This window comes from Carlito syrichta, unplaced genomic scaffold (genome assembly GCF_000164805.1).
Source record: "Carlito syrichta isolate Samal-C Ts95f unplaced genomic scaffold, Tarsius_syrichta-2.0.1 Scaffold305681, whole genome shotgun sequence".
Classification (NCBI taxonomy): Eukaryota; Metazoa; Chordata; class Mammalia; order Primates; family Tarsiidae; genus Carlito; species Carlito syrichta.
Window position 1 is genome coordinate 558,016 of NW_007249777.1, and position 12,927 is coordinate 570,942.

Consider the following 12,927-nt stretch of genomic DNA (forward strand, 5'->3'; position numbering starts at 1 on the left):
CACTCCAGTCTGGGCGACAGAGTGAGACTCCAACTCAAAAAAAAAAAAAAAATTTATTGTGGACATGTGGTCTCACCATGTTGACCTTGCTGGTCTCGAGCTCTTGGTCTCTGTCAGTCATCTTTCTTGACCTCCCAAAGTGCTGGGATTATAGGTGTGAGCCACCACACCCAGCCTCTCTACTCTTTCTTATAGTGCCCTGGCTGTCAAGTCTCATTAGCCTTGTTTATGATTATTTGGCTGGGCGGAAGTGAAAGTCATTTGTATGTAAATGGAAATCATATGCTTTGTGTACATATGTAACTGGCATCTTAACTTTATACTCACAAAACAGTGGTTAGGAATTCTAGCTAAACCTATTTAAAGACATTTCTTTTTTTTTGGTGCCCTTTCATATTAGCCTGAAAATTAGTCACTGGATTCTGGATAGAAAACTTTAGAAATTTATTAGAGACTGAAAAAATTGATGCCTATGTGTAAGAATCAGTTATAATTTCTCAAGGAGGAAAATTCTTGCTTTGTTATGGTTGAATATTTAAAAATTGGCCCTGAAGCTTGAAGTCTCTCTCTCGTGAGAAACGATGTCAAGAGTGTGTGTGGGTCGCATTGAACTTTGGCACTTGTGTGCCTTTTTCTGTCAGAGTGTTGCCTGTTTGGAAGTCCCACGTTGCAGCTCCTGCTGGCTATCAGAAGTAATCCTGGGGCTTGGGGGCTATGAGTCAGAGAGATATGATTGTAGCTGAAACAGTGTTAATACGAGCTACATGAGAAGTATTCCTTCACCTCCTGGAAGTTTTGGAAGAGCAGCTAAGTGACAACTAAACAAAAAAAACTCTTAAGAGTATTTTGAAAGTTTCCTGTCTGAGTGACTCATAGCAGCTGGCTTATTTGCTGTCTTCTGCCTAAGCATCAGTATAAACAAATATCACTGTGGGGTTTGGTGTAAACACAGTGGGAAATGATACGCCCATGAGTAATATCTGTTTGGGGCTCAGTGGTTCATGGCTCCTGGGTATCTGGAAGCACCCTTCAGATGCGTGGTGTTTTTCCGACAAGGCAGAAGAAATTACTACTTTATTTCTGGATGTCATTTCTGAAATAAAACCTCTCCACACAGTGGAATATTCCAAATACGGTGTTTAGTCAGTGGTCATTGACCCCGTTATCCCTCAGTTTCATTTTCATGCATAAGGAGGTATACTCAGAAGCCCATTCACAACTGAGTAGAATTGAGTGTGCTTAGGTGCTTCCTGCAGATTCACCTTAACCCAGGCTATGCATCTGGAATGTCAGTGCCTTTCGAGTCAAAAGTTAAGCTCACTTTCTGCTGAAAAATTTAGTTACTGCTATTTACTAGTGAACAGACTAGTAAATTTTCTTGAATAACTAGACTTCTAATCCAGATCTTAGAAGGAATGTCTTGATGTCTTCAACTCTGTGCGTGGCTGGCTTGATGTTCCATGCATCTGGTTTTCATAGGGAAGGGTAATTATTATATAAATATGAATTTTATTTGGAGCTGCCTGTGTTAAATTTTGTGTTGGAATAAATATTAAAGTCAAGAATTTTGTCATTATATCTAGTGTCTAGAATAAAGTAGGTAGTTGAATAAAAGGATGTGAATGAGTATATTCATGAAAGAAATTCTCAAGGTAAAAAATACTAATCATGAAAAAAAAGCTGCCCTTGATGAATAAGGAATCCTAAGTGCATGATTTGTACTCTGAACTGGGAAAGTAAGCAACTGGACATCCTAAGTTGAGACATCTTGGCCTGGGTACATGAAGTCTTGACTTGGGTGCTTGGCCAGAAGCTGGGGCCTGAGTTTACTATGGGGAGAAGAGCAGAAGTTTGTGGGTTTTGCATAACAATACCAGTTTACTATCTTACTCACCCTCTCCTGGTACTAGTGATTTTCTAATTTGGCTTTCAAATGATCCTGGAGGAAATTCAGCTGCAGAAACATGAGTTCTTTCCTGGAAGACACTGATTCACAGTTAGCAAAGAAAAAAGAAATATCATCCTTGTAATTCACTGGAGTGTTTTACATATACTAGTTTATTTCTGGATGCTAAGCATAGGCTAAATTTAGGGGAGTCATTGATATTTTATTTACCTCTTTATTTTGTTTTCATTTTTAGAGAGATAGAACCTTGCTCTGTCACTCAGGCTGGAGTACAGTGGCACAATCATAGGTCACTGCAACCTTGAACCCCTAGGCTTAAGCAATCCTCCTGCCTCAGCCTTCCAAGTAGCTGGGACCACAGGTTCATGCCACCATACCTGGCTAACATTATTTTTTAATTTTTCGTAGTGATGGGGTCCTGCTACATTACCCAGGCTGGTCTTAAACTCCTGGGCTCAGTCAATCCTCCCACCTTGGCCTCCCAAAGTGCTAAGATTATAGGCGTGAGCCACCATGCCTGGCCTAAAGGTGAATTTTTGTTACAAAAATCTTATGGTCAGGCTCGGTGGCTCAGCCTGCAATCCCAGCACTTTGGAAGGCCGAGGTGAGTGGATTGCCTAAGTCTGGGGGTTCAAGACCAGCCAGGGCAACTTGGCGAGACCTCATCTCTACAATAAAAAAAAAAATTAGCTGGCAGGGTAGCACATGCCTGTAGTTCTGGCTACTTGGAAGGCTGAAGTGGAAGGATCGCCGGAGCCCTGCAGGTTGAAGCTGGGGTGGCCATGAGTGTGCCACTGCACTTCCTGGATGACAGAATGAGACTCCAACTCAAAAAAAAAAAAATCTTACTTGTAGCATTATTGTTAGTGCCCACCCACATTACACTTACGCTGTGCTATGGGAGGGATGCTTTGGACATCCATAGCCTCTGATGGGTGATCATTTGTGTTGCTCACAGGAGCCCAGGTCCAAGGAGGGCAGTGACTACTTTGACAGTCGCTCCGATGGACTGAATGCAGACATCCAGGGGCCCTCCCCGGCATCTGCTCTGCTGTGGTCAGGGGGCTCGGCTCAGATCCTGTCTCAGAGGAGTGAATCCACTCAGGCAATTGGCAGCGACCCCCTCCGCCAGAACATCTATGAGAACTTCATGCGGGAGCTGGAGATGAGTCGAACCAGCACGGAGCACGTGGAGACGTCCACAGAGACAGCCGAGTCCAGCAGCGAGTCTCTCAGCTCGCTGGAACAGTTGGACCTACTCTTTGAGAAGGAGCAGGGAGTGGTCCGGAAAGCTGGGTGGCTCTTCTTCAAACCCCTTGTCACTTTGCAGAAGGAAAGGAAACTCGAACTAGTGGCACGAAGGAAGTGGAAACAGTACTGGGTGACACTTAAAGGTAAGCTCGCTGTTCCCTCCAGCCACTCTCGTTCCTGGGACATGCCAGTGGGCATGGCTGATTTGATACAGTATCGGCAGCTGTTTTATCGCTGATACTTTCTCAAACCTGTGTGATATGGTTCAACCTGTATGACATGGTTCACTGACTATTCATTGATTTTATTCAGTCTAATACATAATGATTGCATTTAATAGTTATTGCTTATTTTGTGGATATTCTTGTACCATTCTTTGATACTTTTCTTGCATCTGGAGGGGAAAAAAATCCAAATTGCAAAGGTGGTTTGTTTATTTGGAACATAGATTTTGTTTTATTTTATTTATTTATTTTTTAAAAGGGCAACCCCCTCAGGTCCCATCCTGCTCTGGGAACTTTTCTGCCCTCTCAATAAATCCTGCTTTCTCTCTCTCTCTCTCTCTCTCTTTTTTTTTTTTTGAGTTGGGGTCTTGCTCTGCAGTCCAGGCTGGAGTGTAGTGGCACTATCACAGTTCAAGTTCACCGCAACCTTGACCTCGTGGACTCAGGTTATCCTTCCTCCTCAGCCTCCCAAGTAGCTGAAACTATAAGTATACCCCACCCCAACTGGCTAATTTTTTAATCTTTTTGTAGGACGAGGTCTTGCTGTATTGCCCAGGCTGATCTCAAATTCCTAGGCTTGAGCAATTCTCCCGCCTCGGCCTCTCAAAGTGCTGGGCTTACTACAGGTGTGAGCCACTGCACCTGGCCTGGGAGTGAGTTTGTGAATTTCACATTCTGTACTCCAAGCAGGCATTTTTCCCAGCTTGTGCAATTAACAATATCATCTGGATTATTTATTTGTGTTATCTCATCTTTATGAACTAAGAAAGTCTAATGGTTATCACCAACAAATGCAGGTTTTTTTTTAATGTAAAGGAAACAGAAGTAAGAATTTGTTAAGATGATAAGTTTCTCACGAGTGTTGCCATTTAAAAATCAGAGTCGCCTGGCTCATTGCGGATATATAGAGTTGCAGAAATCTAAATGTCTTGTGAGGAGGTGAGAAGTTCCAAATCTATACAGCGTGGATTTGCTCAGATGCCACAGGAAGAGCAGCCTCCCAGTCCCCTGGCATTTCCACACAGCCCTCCTGTGACTCTTTGTCAGAGGAACCGACTATGGTGTTAAAAAGTCAGACCTCATTATCACATGACATCCTTCCCCATCACTGAAGAAAGCAGAAGTGTAGCCGTGAATCACATCTATAGACAGTATGGGTGAAATGCCCAGGGCTCTCTGAATTACCCCTTTCTAGGTTTCCTTTGTCCCTTATTTAAAAATTGGAGAACCGGGCATGGTAGCTCACACCTGTAATCCCAGCACTTTGGGAGGCTGAGGCAGGAGGATTGCTTGAGCCCAGAAGTTTGAGACCAGCCTAGGCAACATAGCAAGATCTCATCTCTACAAAAAAAAATAAATAATCAAAAACTTAGCTGGGCATGGTGACACATGCCTGTAGTCCCAGCTACTCAGGAGGCTGAGGTGGGAGGATCATCTGAGCACAAGAGTTTGAGACTGTGGTGAGGCATGATTGTACTGTTGCACTCCAGCCTGGGCAACAGAGTGAGGCCCCGACTTGAAAAATAAAATAAGTAAAAATGAAAAGTAGAGCCTTGCTCCCCTAACCTTCTGGGGCCAGGCATCCTGTCTTGGTACCCATAAGCCCCTCTGGTAAAGGTACACTTACAAAGGCATTTTCTCTCTAAGTGATGTCTTAGGCAGGAGTGTATAAAACTCCAGGATGCAATGTCCCATGGATACCACAGTCCCCATTTCCACCTCTGGACTTGCATCCCTGCGTACGTTGCGGCTGAGGAAGGCAAAGGACTTACCCATGTTTTTGCATGCGGGAGAGGCAGGTTCCTCTACTTAATGAGAAACAACTTTGAAAGTTGGAAAAATTGGTTGAATCTAGAGATGAGAACCTTTGGAAAGGATAAGGAAGTTCTGCCTGAAGGGTTTGAAAGTCCAACAGCTCCTCAAAGACAAGATGGGGAGACGGGGCCGTCAAGTCTTGGAAGTGAAAAAGATCTGGCGGTTTGCTCTGCAGGCCATGCAGAGTTTCCAAGGTAATGTGAGTTTCCAAGAAGTAAGTGCAGGTTGAAAGAGCAAACGGGACCTTCACCCTTTCTCCTCAGAGACGTCACGTCTCTTGCAGAAGAGGTGACAGTCTTGCTTGCCTTTGCCTGGTCAGAGTTGGCCATGGCCCTCTGGGTGGGCACAGCATTGTGGAAGACTTGCTGGGAAATGAGGATGGGATTCCTGAAAGGCTCTCTCCCTGAAATATCCCTGGCTGGAGAGGAGAGTGGACATGTTCTCCAGGGTTGAGCATCTACAGTTGTTTGTGAATCACAGACTACCACAGCCTCAACCTCCTTGGCTCAGGTGATCCTTCCACCTCAGCCTTCCAAGTAGCTGGGACTATAGGCATGTGCCACCATGCCCAGCTAAAATTTATTATAGAGAGGTTGCCAAAATTTATTATAGAGGTTGCCAAGTTGCCCAGGCTGGTCTTAAACCCCTGGGCTTAGGCAATCTCCTCACCTCCACCTCCCAAAGTGCTGGGATTACAGGTGTGGGCCACCATTCCTGGCTTTCATGTATCTACTTTTTAAATGTAAAATGTGTTTCTTAAAATTGATGCTATGGCAATTTCTTCCCTGCTTATCTGTAGATTTGAAAACCTCCAGTGTATATTTCCCTGGTGGTAGGGGGTGTGTGTGTGTGTGAGAGAGACAGAGAGAGAGAGGGGTGGGGAGAGAGAGAGAGAGAGACAGGGAGAGAGGCACACAGGAAGAGAGACATGCAGGGAGAGAGGGAAAGAGAGGCCATATACGATTTGAACTTAGAGAAGTGTGGCCATAGGTGATGACAGGGCTTAGGAGCCGTGCCACATGGAGGATGGTGTAAGACCTAGGGAAATTTAGCCTAATTTAGAGAAAGTAAGAATTGGGTGAGAGTGAGCAGCAGTGTGCAGAATGTATTATTCAGAATGCTGAATGTATTCTGGGCCTCCTGGATGAGGCGGGCTGATTCAGAATTAATGTAAACAACAGGGAGAGCCACCGGGCGAGTGGAAAGGCCCTGCCTCCCTGATTTCCTGCTACTGACAACATGTGTGCAGAGCCAGATTGTTGGGGACCCTAGAGGGGGAATTCAGGCAGGTGTCTGTGACTTAAGGACTGGAGACTGATTGCCAGGGTCCTGTGTTCCATCCCAGAAGGCAGAGGCTTCTGGGGCAGGGGTGGGCCTGAGTTGGTCTTGACCCTTGATCTGCAGTCCTGCCTGTGCTCTACGCCTGTGTTTGCTTGCAAAACACTTCAAGATCTGTGGATAAAAGGTGCTTTGTTGTATAAATGTTATCAAGCACACATTCCTTCCTTCCCTCTGCAGGCAAGGCGTGTGATAAAGATGTGTTTTCCCAGCATAACCTTTTCCATGTGGCTTCTACACCTCTTTCCTATGGGATTTCAGTCTGTGGAGTTCCAGTTTCTTGGCTAAGAATCCAGTCTGTAATGTTTGGACGTAACTATTTGGCTTAATCTTAATTAAAACCACAGATATGTGTATTCTCTCTCTTTCACTCTCTCTCTCTCTCTCTCTCTCTCTCTCTCTCTCTCTCTCTCTCTCTCACACACACACACACACACACACACACACACACACACACACACACATCTCTCTCTCTCTCTCTCTCTCTCCCTCTCTCTCTCTCTCAAGCAGAATTTTTAAATTACCCTCAAATTATCTATGTACATAAATTGGGAACAGTTTTCTGGAGAAAACAGTTGTTAGACAACCATCCAGTTTCTTGTGTACATTGAATATACAGGTATGCTAAGAGCACAGATATATTTTAGGGCTTGGAAGATATAATAACTTTTTTTTTTTTGAGTCAATGTCTCAGTCACCCAGGGTGGCGTACAATGGTGTGATCACTGCTCACCACAGTGTCGACCTCTTGGGCTCAAGCGATCCTCCCATGTCAGCCTCCTGAGGAGCTGGGACTACAGGCATGCATCACCACGCCCAGCTAATGTTCTGATTATTTTTGTAGAGACAAGGTCTCATTATTTTTTCCAGGCTAGTCTTGAACTTCTGGTCTCAAGTCTCCCAAAATGCTGGGATTACACTGGGCGTGAGCCGCCATGCCTGGCTATGTCATAAATTTTTAACAAGAGCAATTTTCTCTTTCTGCTTTTGTCTTTTATAGTAAGTGGATTTTCCTGCAGTTTGCTGGGGTCTTCTGGGGCTAACTAGATCTCACTCAAAACATGTGACGGACTGACCAATGGGGAAGCTGGTGATCCTGCCCTACGATAGGATGGTGGTGGGAATGGAGGTTCGAGAGGGTGTCAAGCGAAGGGTGGATTTGAGGGGAAACCAAGACTAATTGCTCTCCCTCCCCAGATGATATTTCCACTGATATTGCCTCTTCTGTTTTTACACTGCCATTGCTGTTCCAATCTATCTACTCTTTCTGCTGTTGTGGCAAGAACACCCACTGTCAGTTGTGTGAGCCAACACCTGCCCTAGTTAGGGCCCCCGCAGGCCCGGTGGTTGCAGCACTAGGGTCAGCGGCAGAGCCTCACTAACCTGGGGCCACCCCCTTCCATCAGCACCCATGCCCCCTGGGAGACAAGAGTTCCTTGGCATTAAACTTGATGTACTAGAGTTAAGATTGAATTCCTGATCTTTCAATGGACAGTCACAACATTCTGTATATTGTTCTACATCCTGGCCCGGCTCGTGTCCTGTTTTGATTTCAAGCTTCCAGGTCAGAGTCCGTTGTTGACGGGGTGTGAGGTTTGGCAGCACCTTGGCATCAGGCCACGGTTTGTGTTCATTTCCCCTAGATGTCAATGGTTCCAACCACGGCGTTAGAGAAGCCAGGAAGTGAGCAGGAGCCCATTGGAAGGAATATGGATGCTGCTCTTGCCTTTTGCCCTGGTCCCTGGGCCCCAGGTCATGGCATGTTTCCCGTGTATTATCAGAAAGGCCTTACCCAATGGAAAGATGGAGTGGGGAGGGGAGGGAGGTTTGTTTCTAACTGTATCACTTGCCAGAAAAAGAGATTGAGTAGAATCTGCAAGAGTAACTCTGGCTGTGAACCTCTTGCTACTTTCCCTTCTTCTTAATACTGGAACTCTCCCAACCTATTAGTTCAGATGAGTTTTATCTGCGGGAAGGAGAGAATGCTCAGCATTTCAAGAGATCACAGAATACCATGGAGGGAGAAGGAGCCCTTTCTCAGACTGAGGGGGGAGGTGTCTTTCTCTATTGGCTTCTGTGCTGTGATGGGTTCCCTTGTATAAACTTGTTTATTCATGAAGGATTATTTTAGTTTAATTTTATTATTTGAGACAGGGTCTCACTCTGTCATCCAAGCTGCAGGGACACGATCATGGAACACTGCAGCCTCGACCTCCTGGACTCAGGCGATCCTCATGCCTCAGCCTCTCAAGTAGCTGGGAATGCAGGCATGTGCCATCATCATGCCTGGTTAATTAAAAAAAATTTTTGAACACTTATTTAAATTTAATTTTATTATTTGAGACAGGATTTTACTCTGTTACTCAAGCTGCAGGGACACCATCATGTCACACCACAGCCTCAACCTCCTGGGCTCAGGCCATCCTCCCCTCAGCCTCTTGAGTAGCTGGGACTACAGGCATGTGCCATCATGCCTGGCTAACTTTTGCAGTGTTTTTTGTAGAGATGAGGTCTCGCTATGTTGCCCAGGCTGGTCTTGAACTCCTGGTCTCAAGCAATCCTCCTGCCTCGCCTCCCAAAGTGCTGGAACTACAGGTATGAGCCACCACATCTGGGAGACTTATTTTGAAAGGAAGCAATGAGATAGTTTTTAAAACAACTAAACTTTAATGAATGAAGATATACAACAGGACAAGATGCTGTCATGGGGACCCCAGTCAGTTACAGTGCTGGTGAGGGCCGGGTGATGTTTCTTTAGTATTTATTTATTTCTTTTTAGAAAGAGGGTCAGGTTTCTTTTGCCCATGCCAGCTCTGGTATGTCACCTCGTCTTTTCTTTCTTCTTTCTCTAATAAACTTTGTTTGAAAACTTAAAAAAAGAAAAAAAGAAAAAGAAAGAGGATCTTACTCTGTCATTCAGACCATAGTGCGGTGGTGTAATCATAACCCACTCTGGCCTCAAACTCCTGGGCTCCAGTGATACTCCCACCTTGATGTTTCTTCAGTGTGTGTGAAGCATCTGGATGGTGACCATGTCATTTGTATGCTGGAGCTTGGAACTGCGTTGAGAAGTACTCAGACATGTTTATTGGATGAAGGTTTGAGGGAATTGGAATCCTACACATGAAACATATTTGTGAGCATTTTAGAAGCACCAATTTGCTTAAAAATTGTGTCTAACCGTTATAAGGCATTCCTGTCTAATCATTAACGCAGACTCTTCATAACTTCTACCTGTAATACTTCATTAGCTGACTGGGGGGAAACAAGTACTTATCAGCATATATAGCAGCATCTTTAGAGTGATATTTTAAGATCTGGGCATATTTAGTTTCATTCTTCTTCCTTAGTCTAAGTTGGTACGTTAGTAACATTTCCTTTTACTGTAAGATAAAAGAACATATGAAAATTAAGTTTTTTTACATGGCATTTGGAAAATAAACTGAGTACTTTCTCATAAATGATAAACTTCCTCAGGTATACTCGGTTTCTTGTTTCCACACATTGTAAGCATAAGTGGAATTTTCTTTAGCCTCTCACATTTAGAACCCCTAAATAATGAGATGATGTGCTTAAGAACAGGACTCTGGGCTGGGCACAATGGCTCACACCTATAATCCCAGTACTTTGGGAGGCTGAGGTGGGAGGATCGTTTGAGGCCAGGAGTTCAAGACCAGCCTATGCAACATAGCAAGACCCCCATCTCACTGAGGCCAGAGGACTTGTGTTCATATTTCTGCTTTACCGCAAATCCAGTTGTTGTCCCCATGCTGGTGATCCCATCTCTCAGGTTTCTTATCTGTAGAATGGGGTGATAACCATTTCTGCCTCGTAGGGCCACAATGAGTATTAAATGAGCCAGTGCATCCAGGCACAGTGGCTCATGCCTGTAATCCCAGCACTTTGGAAGGCTGAGGCGAGAAGATTACTTGAGCTCATGGTTTTGAGACTAGCCTGGGCAGCATGGCAAGATCTCATCAGTAAAGTAAACCAAAAAAATTAGCTGGGTGTAGTGGTACACATCTATAGTTCCAGCTACTTGGAAGGCTGAAGTAGAAGGATCGCCTGAGCCCAGCAGGTTGAGGCCGCGGTGGCCGTGGCATGCCAGTGTGCTCCAGCCTGAGTGACAGATTGAGACTCTGACTAAAAAACAAAACAAAACAAAACAAAAAACAAAAATGAGCCAGTGCATGTACTTAGAAGAGTAAAGCAACAGCTTACTGTTTGGTATTATTATTGTTGGCATTACATTTACAAAAGCATCTCCCTTTCATTCATTCTAAGCTAACTAGACATCATCCAGATGCCAACTTTTCCGTGTTTACCATGTTTATATTAAAGAAGTGTCCATTTGGAGGTGTTTGTTTTCAACTGTGTCCCTTACCTTTCATTCCTTTCCAAGGCCCTCAGATCATGGGTTGGGAATGTCACTTCGCTTCTGTCTTTCCCAGGGTGTACCCTGCTGTTCTACGAGACTTACGGGAGGAATCCCGCCGACCAGAGCAGCACCCCTCGCTGTGCTCTGTTTGCAGAAGACAGCATCGTACAGTCTGTTCCTGAGCACCCCAAGAAGGAAAACGTGTTCTGCCTCAGCAACTCCTTTGGGGATGTCTACCTCTTCCAGGTCTGGCGGGTGCTTCGAGAGTGGAGGGTCGGGGGAATTGCTTGTGTGCTGTGAGGAAGAGAAGGAACAGATTTAGCAGGCCGAACTTAGGAATGAAAGAGAAGACGTGCTTAGCTAGGCACTGGATTTGGACCCCAGCAAGAGGCTGGCATCTGCTGATGGCCAAGTGCAGTGGGGCCATCACAAATCCAGTCATTCACATGGGGGACTTTTCTTGGGTGCCCATGAAGTACCAGGCGATGGCCTGTGATATGCTCACCAGGACAAAGAGAAGTCACAGTTCCTGCCCTGGAGTAGCTTACCGTCTAGTGTGTACAGTGTCCAAGATTGCCAGAGTTGAGGCTTTTGGGATGAAACTTAGAGAATGTCAATGAGAGAGGCTTGGGCTCTTCCCAGGAATCTCGGTGGATATTAAAAGAGGTAGCTTTTCCTGAAAACACCTATAGACAAGTGCTGTGAGGTCTCGTTTCCCAGTGGAAATGGTCTAGGATATTATGATGCAGTTGATCTGCTGTTAGAATTTTTAGCCGTTTTCTAGCCAATGAGAAGTTGTAGAACATGGAGGTCCTGAACTATCAGTGTTGGGCTCAGTTTAGGTTTGAATTCTGGTGCAGTTGCTGAGTTTGTAAGTTATCTGGAAACACTTACCAAACTTCTCTAAGCTAGTAGGATAATAGCAACTTACAAGATTGCTTTAAGGGTAAATAATAAAATGTTTCTGTGTTAAGCGCTAAAGAAATCTTAAGTATTTATTAACTCAAAAGAGATGAGAATGATAGGCAGGAAGCTCTCCAGTGCCTCCCAACCCAAACCCAGAACTCCAGGTAAACTCGACATTGGCTATAGATTTTATGTGACTGGAAGTTTCATGGAAACCTCATAGGTCCTGTGTTTAAATCTTTTGTAAAGATGGTCCTGGGTGCTCCAGAAACCCTGAGAGACAACAGTGTTTTCTTTTATAGAAATAGTGTATGGTCATTGCATCAGAAGATACTGAGTATTCCGTTATTTGAGGTCAAAATTGTTTTCCCCCAATATTCGTTATATATTTTTATAATTGAGGATATAGTGTAGATGTGATTTTTTTTCTTTTTGAGTTGGAGTATTACTCTGTCACCTAGGCTGGCGTACAGTGGCACGCTCATGGCCACCGTAGCCTCGACCTGCTGGGCTCAGGCAATCCTTCTGTCTCAGTCTTCCATGTAACTGGAACTACAGGCACCTGCCACCATGCCTGGCTAATTTTTTTTATTTATTATAGAGATAAGGTCTCTCCATGTTGCCCAGGCTGGTCACGAACCCGTGGGCTTAGGCAATCCTCTCATGTTTACCATGAGTATTAAATGAGCCAGTGCAGCCAGGCACAGTGGCTTATGCCTGTAATCCTAGCACTTTGGAAGGCTGAGGCGAGAGGAGCCTCCCAAAGTGCTGGGATTACAGGCATGAACCACCACGCCTGGCTTGTAGATGTGATTTTATATCCAGGTTTCAAAATTTTAATATTCTAGTCCCAATATTTTCTCATTCTATTACAATTATGAAGATTCTATTACAATTATGAAGCCTTTTAAAGAGTGGCGCAATGTAACACTACGTGTATCTACCTAGTTTTCTCTTTACATATTTATTTTTATTAAAACTTTTTTTTTTTTGAGTTGGAGTCTCACTCGGTTGCACAGACTAGGGTGCAGTGGCCGCTCCTGGCCACCGCAGCCTCGACCTGCTGGGCTCCGGCGATCCTTCCTCCTCAGCCTTCTGAGTAGCCAGAC

The 12,927-nt window shown here is 44.7% G+C and overlaps 1 protein-coding gene across 1 annotated transcript in view; it reads left to right on the forward strand.

Moving 5' to 3' along the window:
* The window catches only part of TIAM2 (T-cell lymphoma invasion and metastasis 2), a 130,354-nt gene that overhangs the window by 9,260 nt on the left and 108,167 nt on the right, over window positions 1–12,927 (forward strand). The window contains exons 3-4 of the mRNA XM_021714579.1: window positions 2,865–3,300; window positions 10,986–11,158. Of these exons, the coding sequence (XP_021570254.1) occupies window positions 2,865–3,300; window positions 10,986–11,158 (609 nt within the window). The remainder of the gene's footprint in view (window positions 1–2,864; window positions 3,301–10,985; window positions 11,159–12,927) is intronic.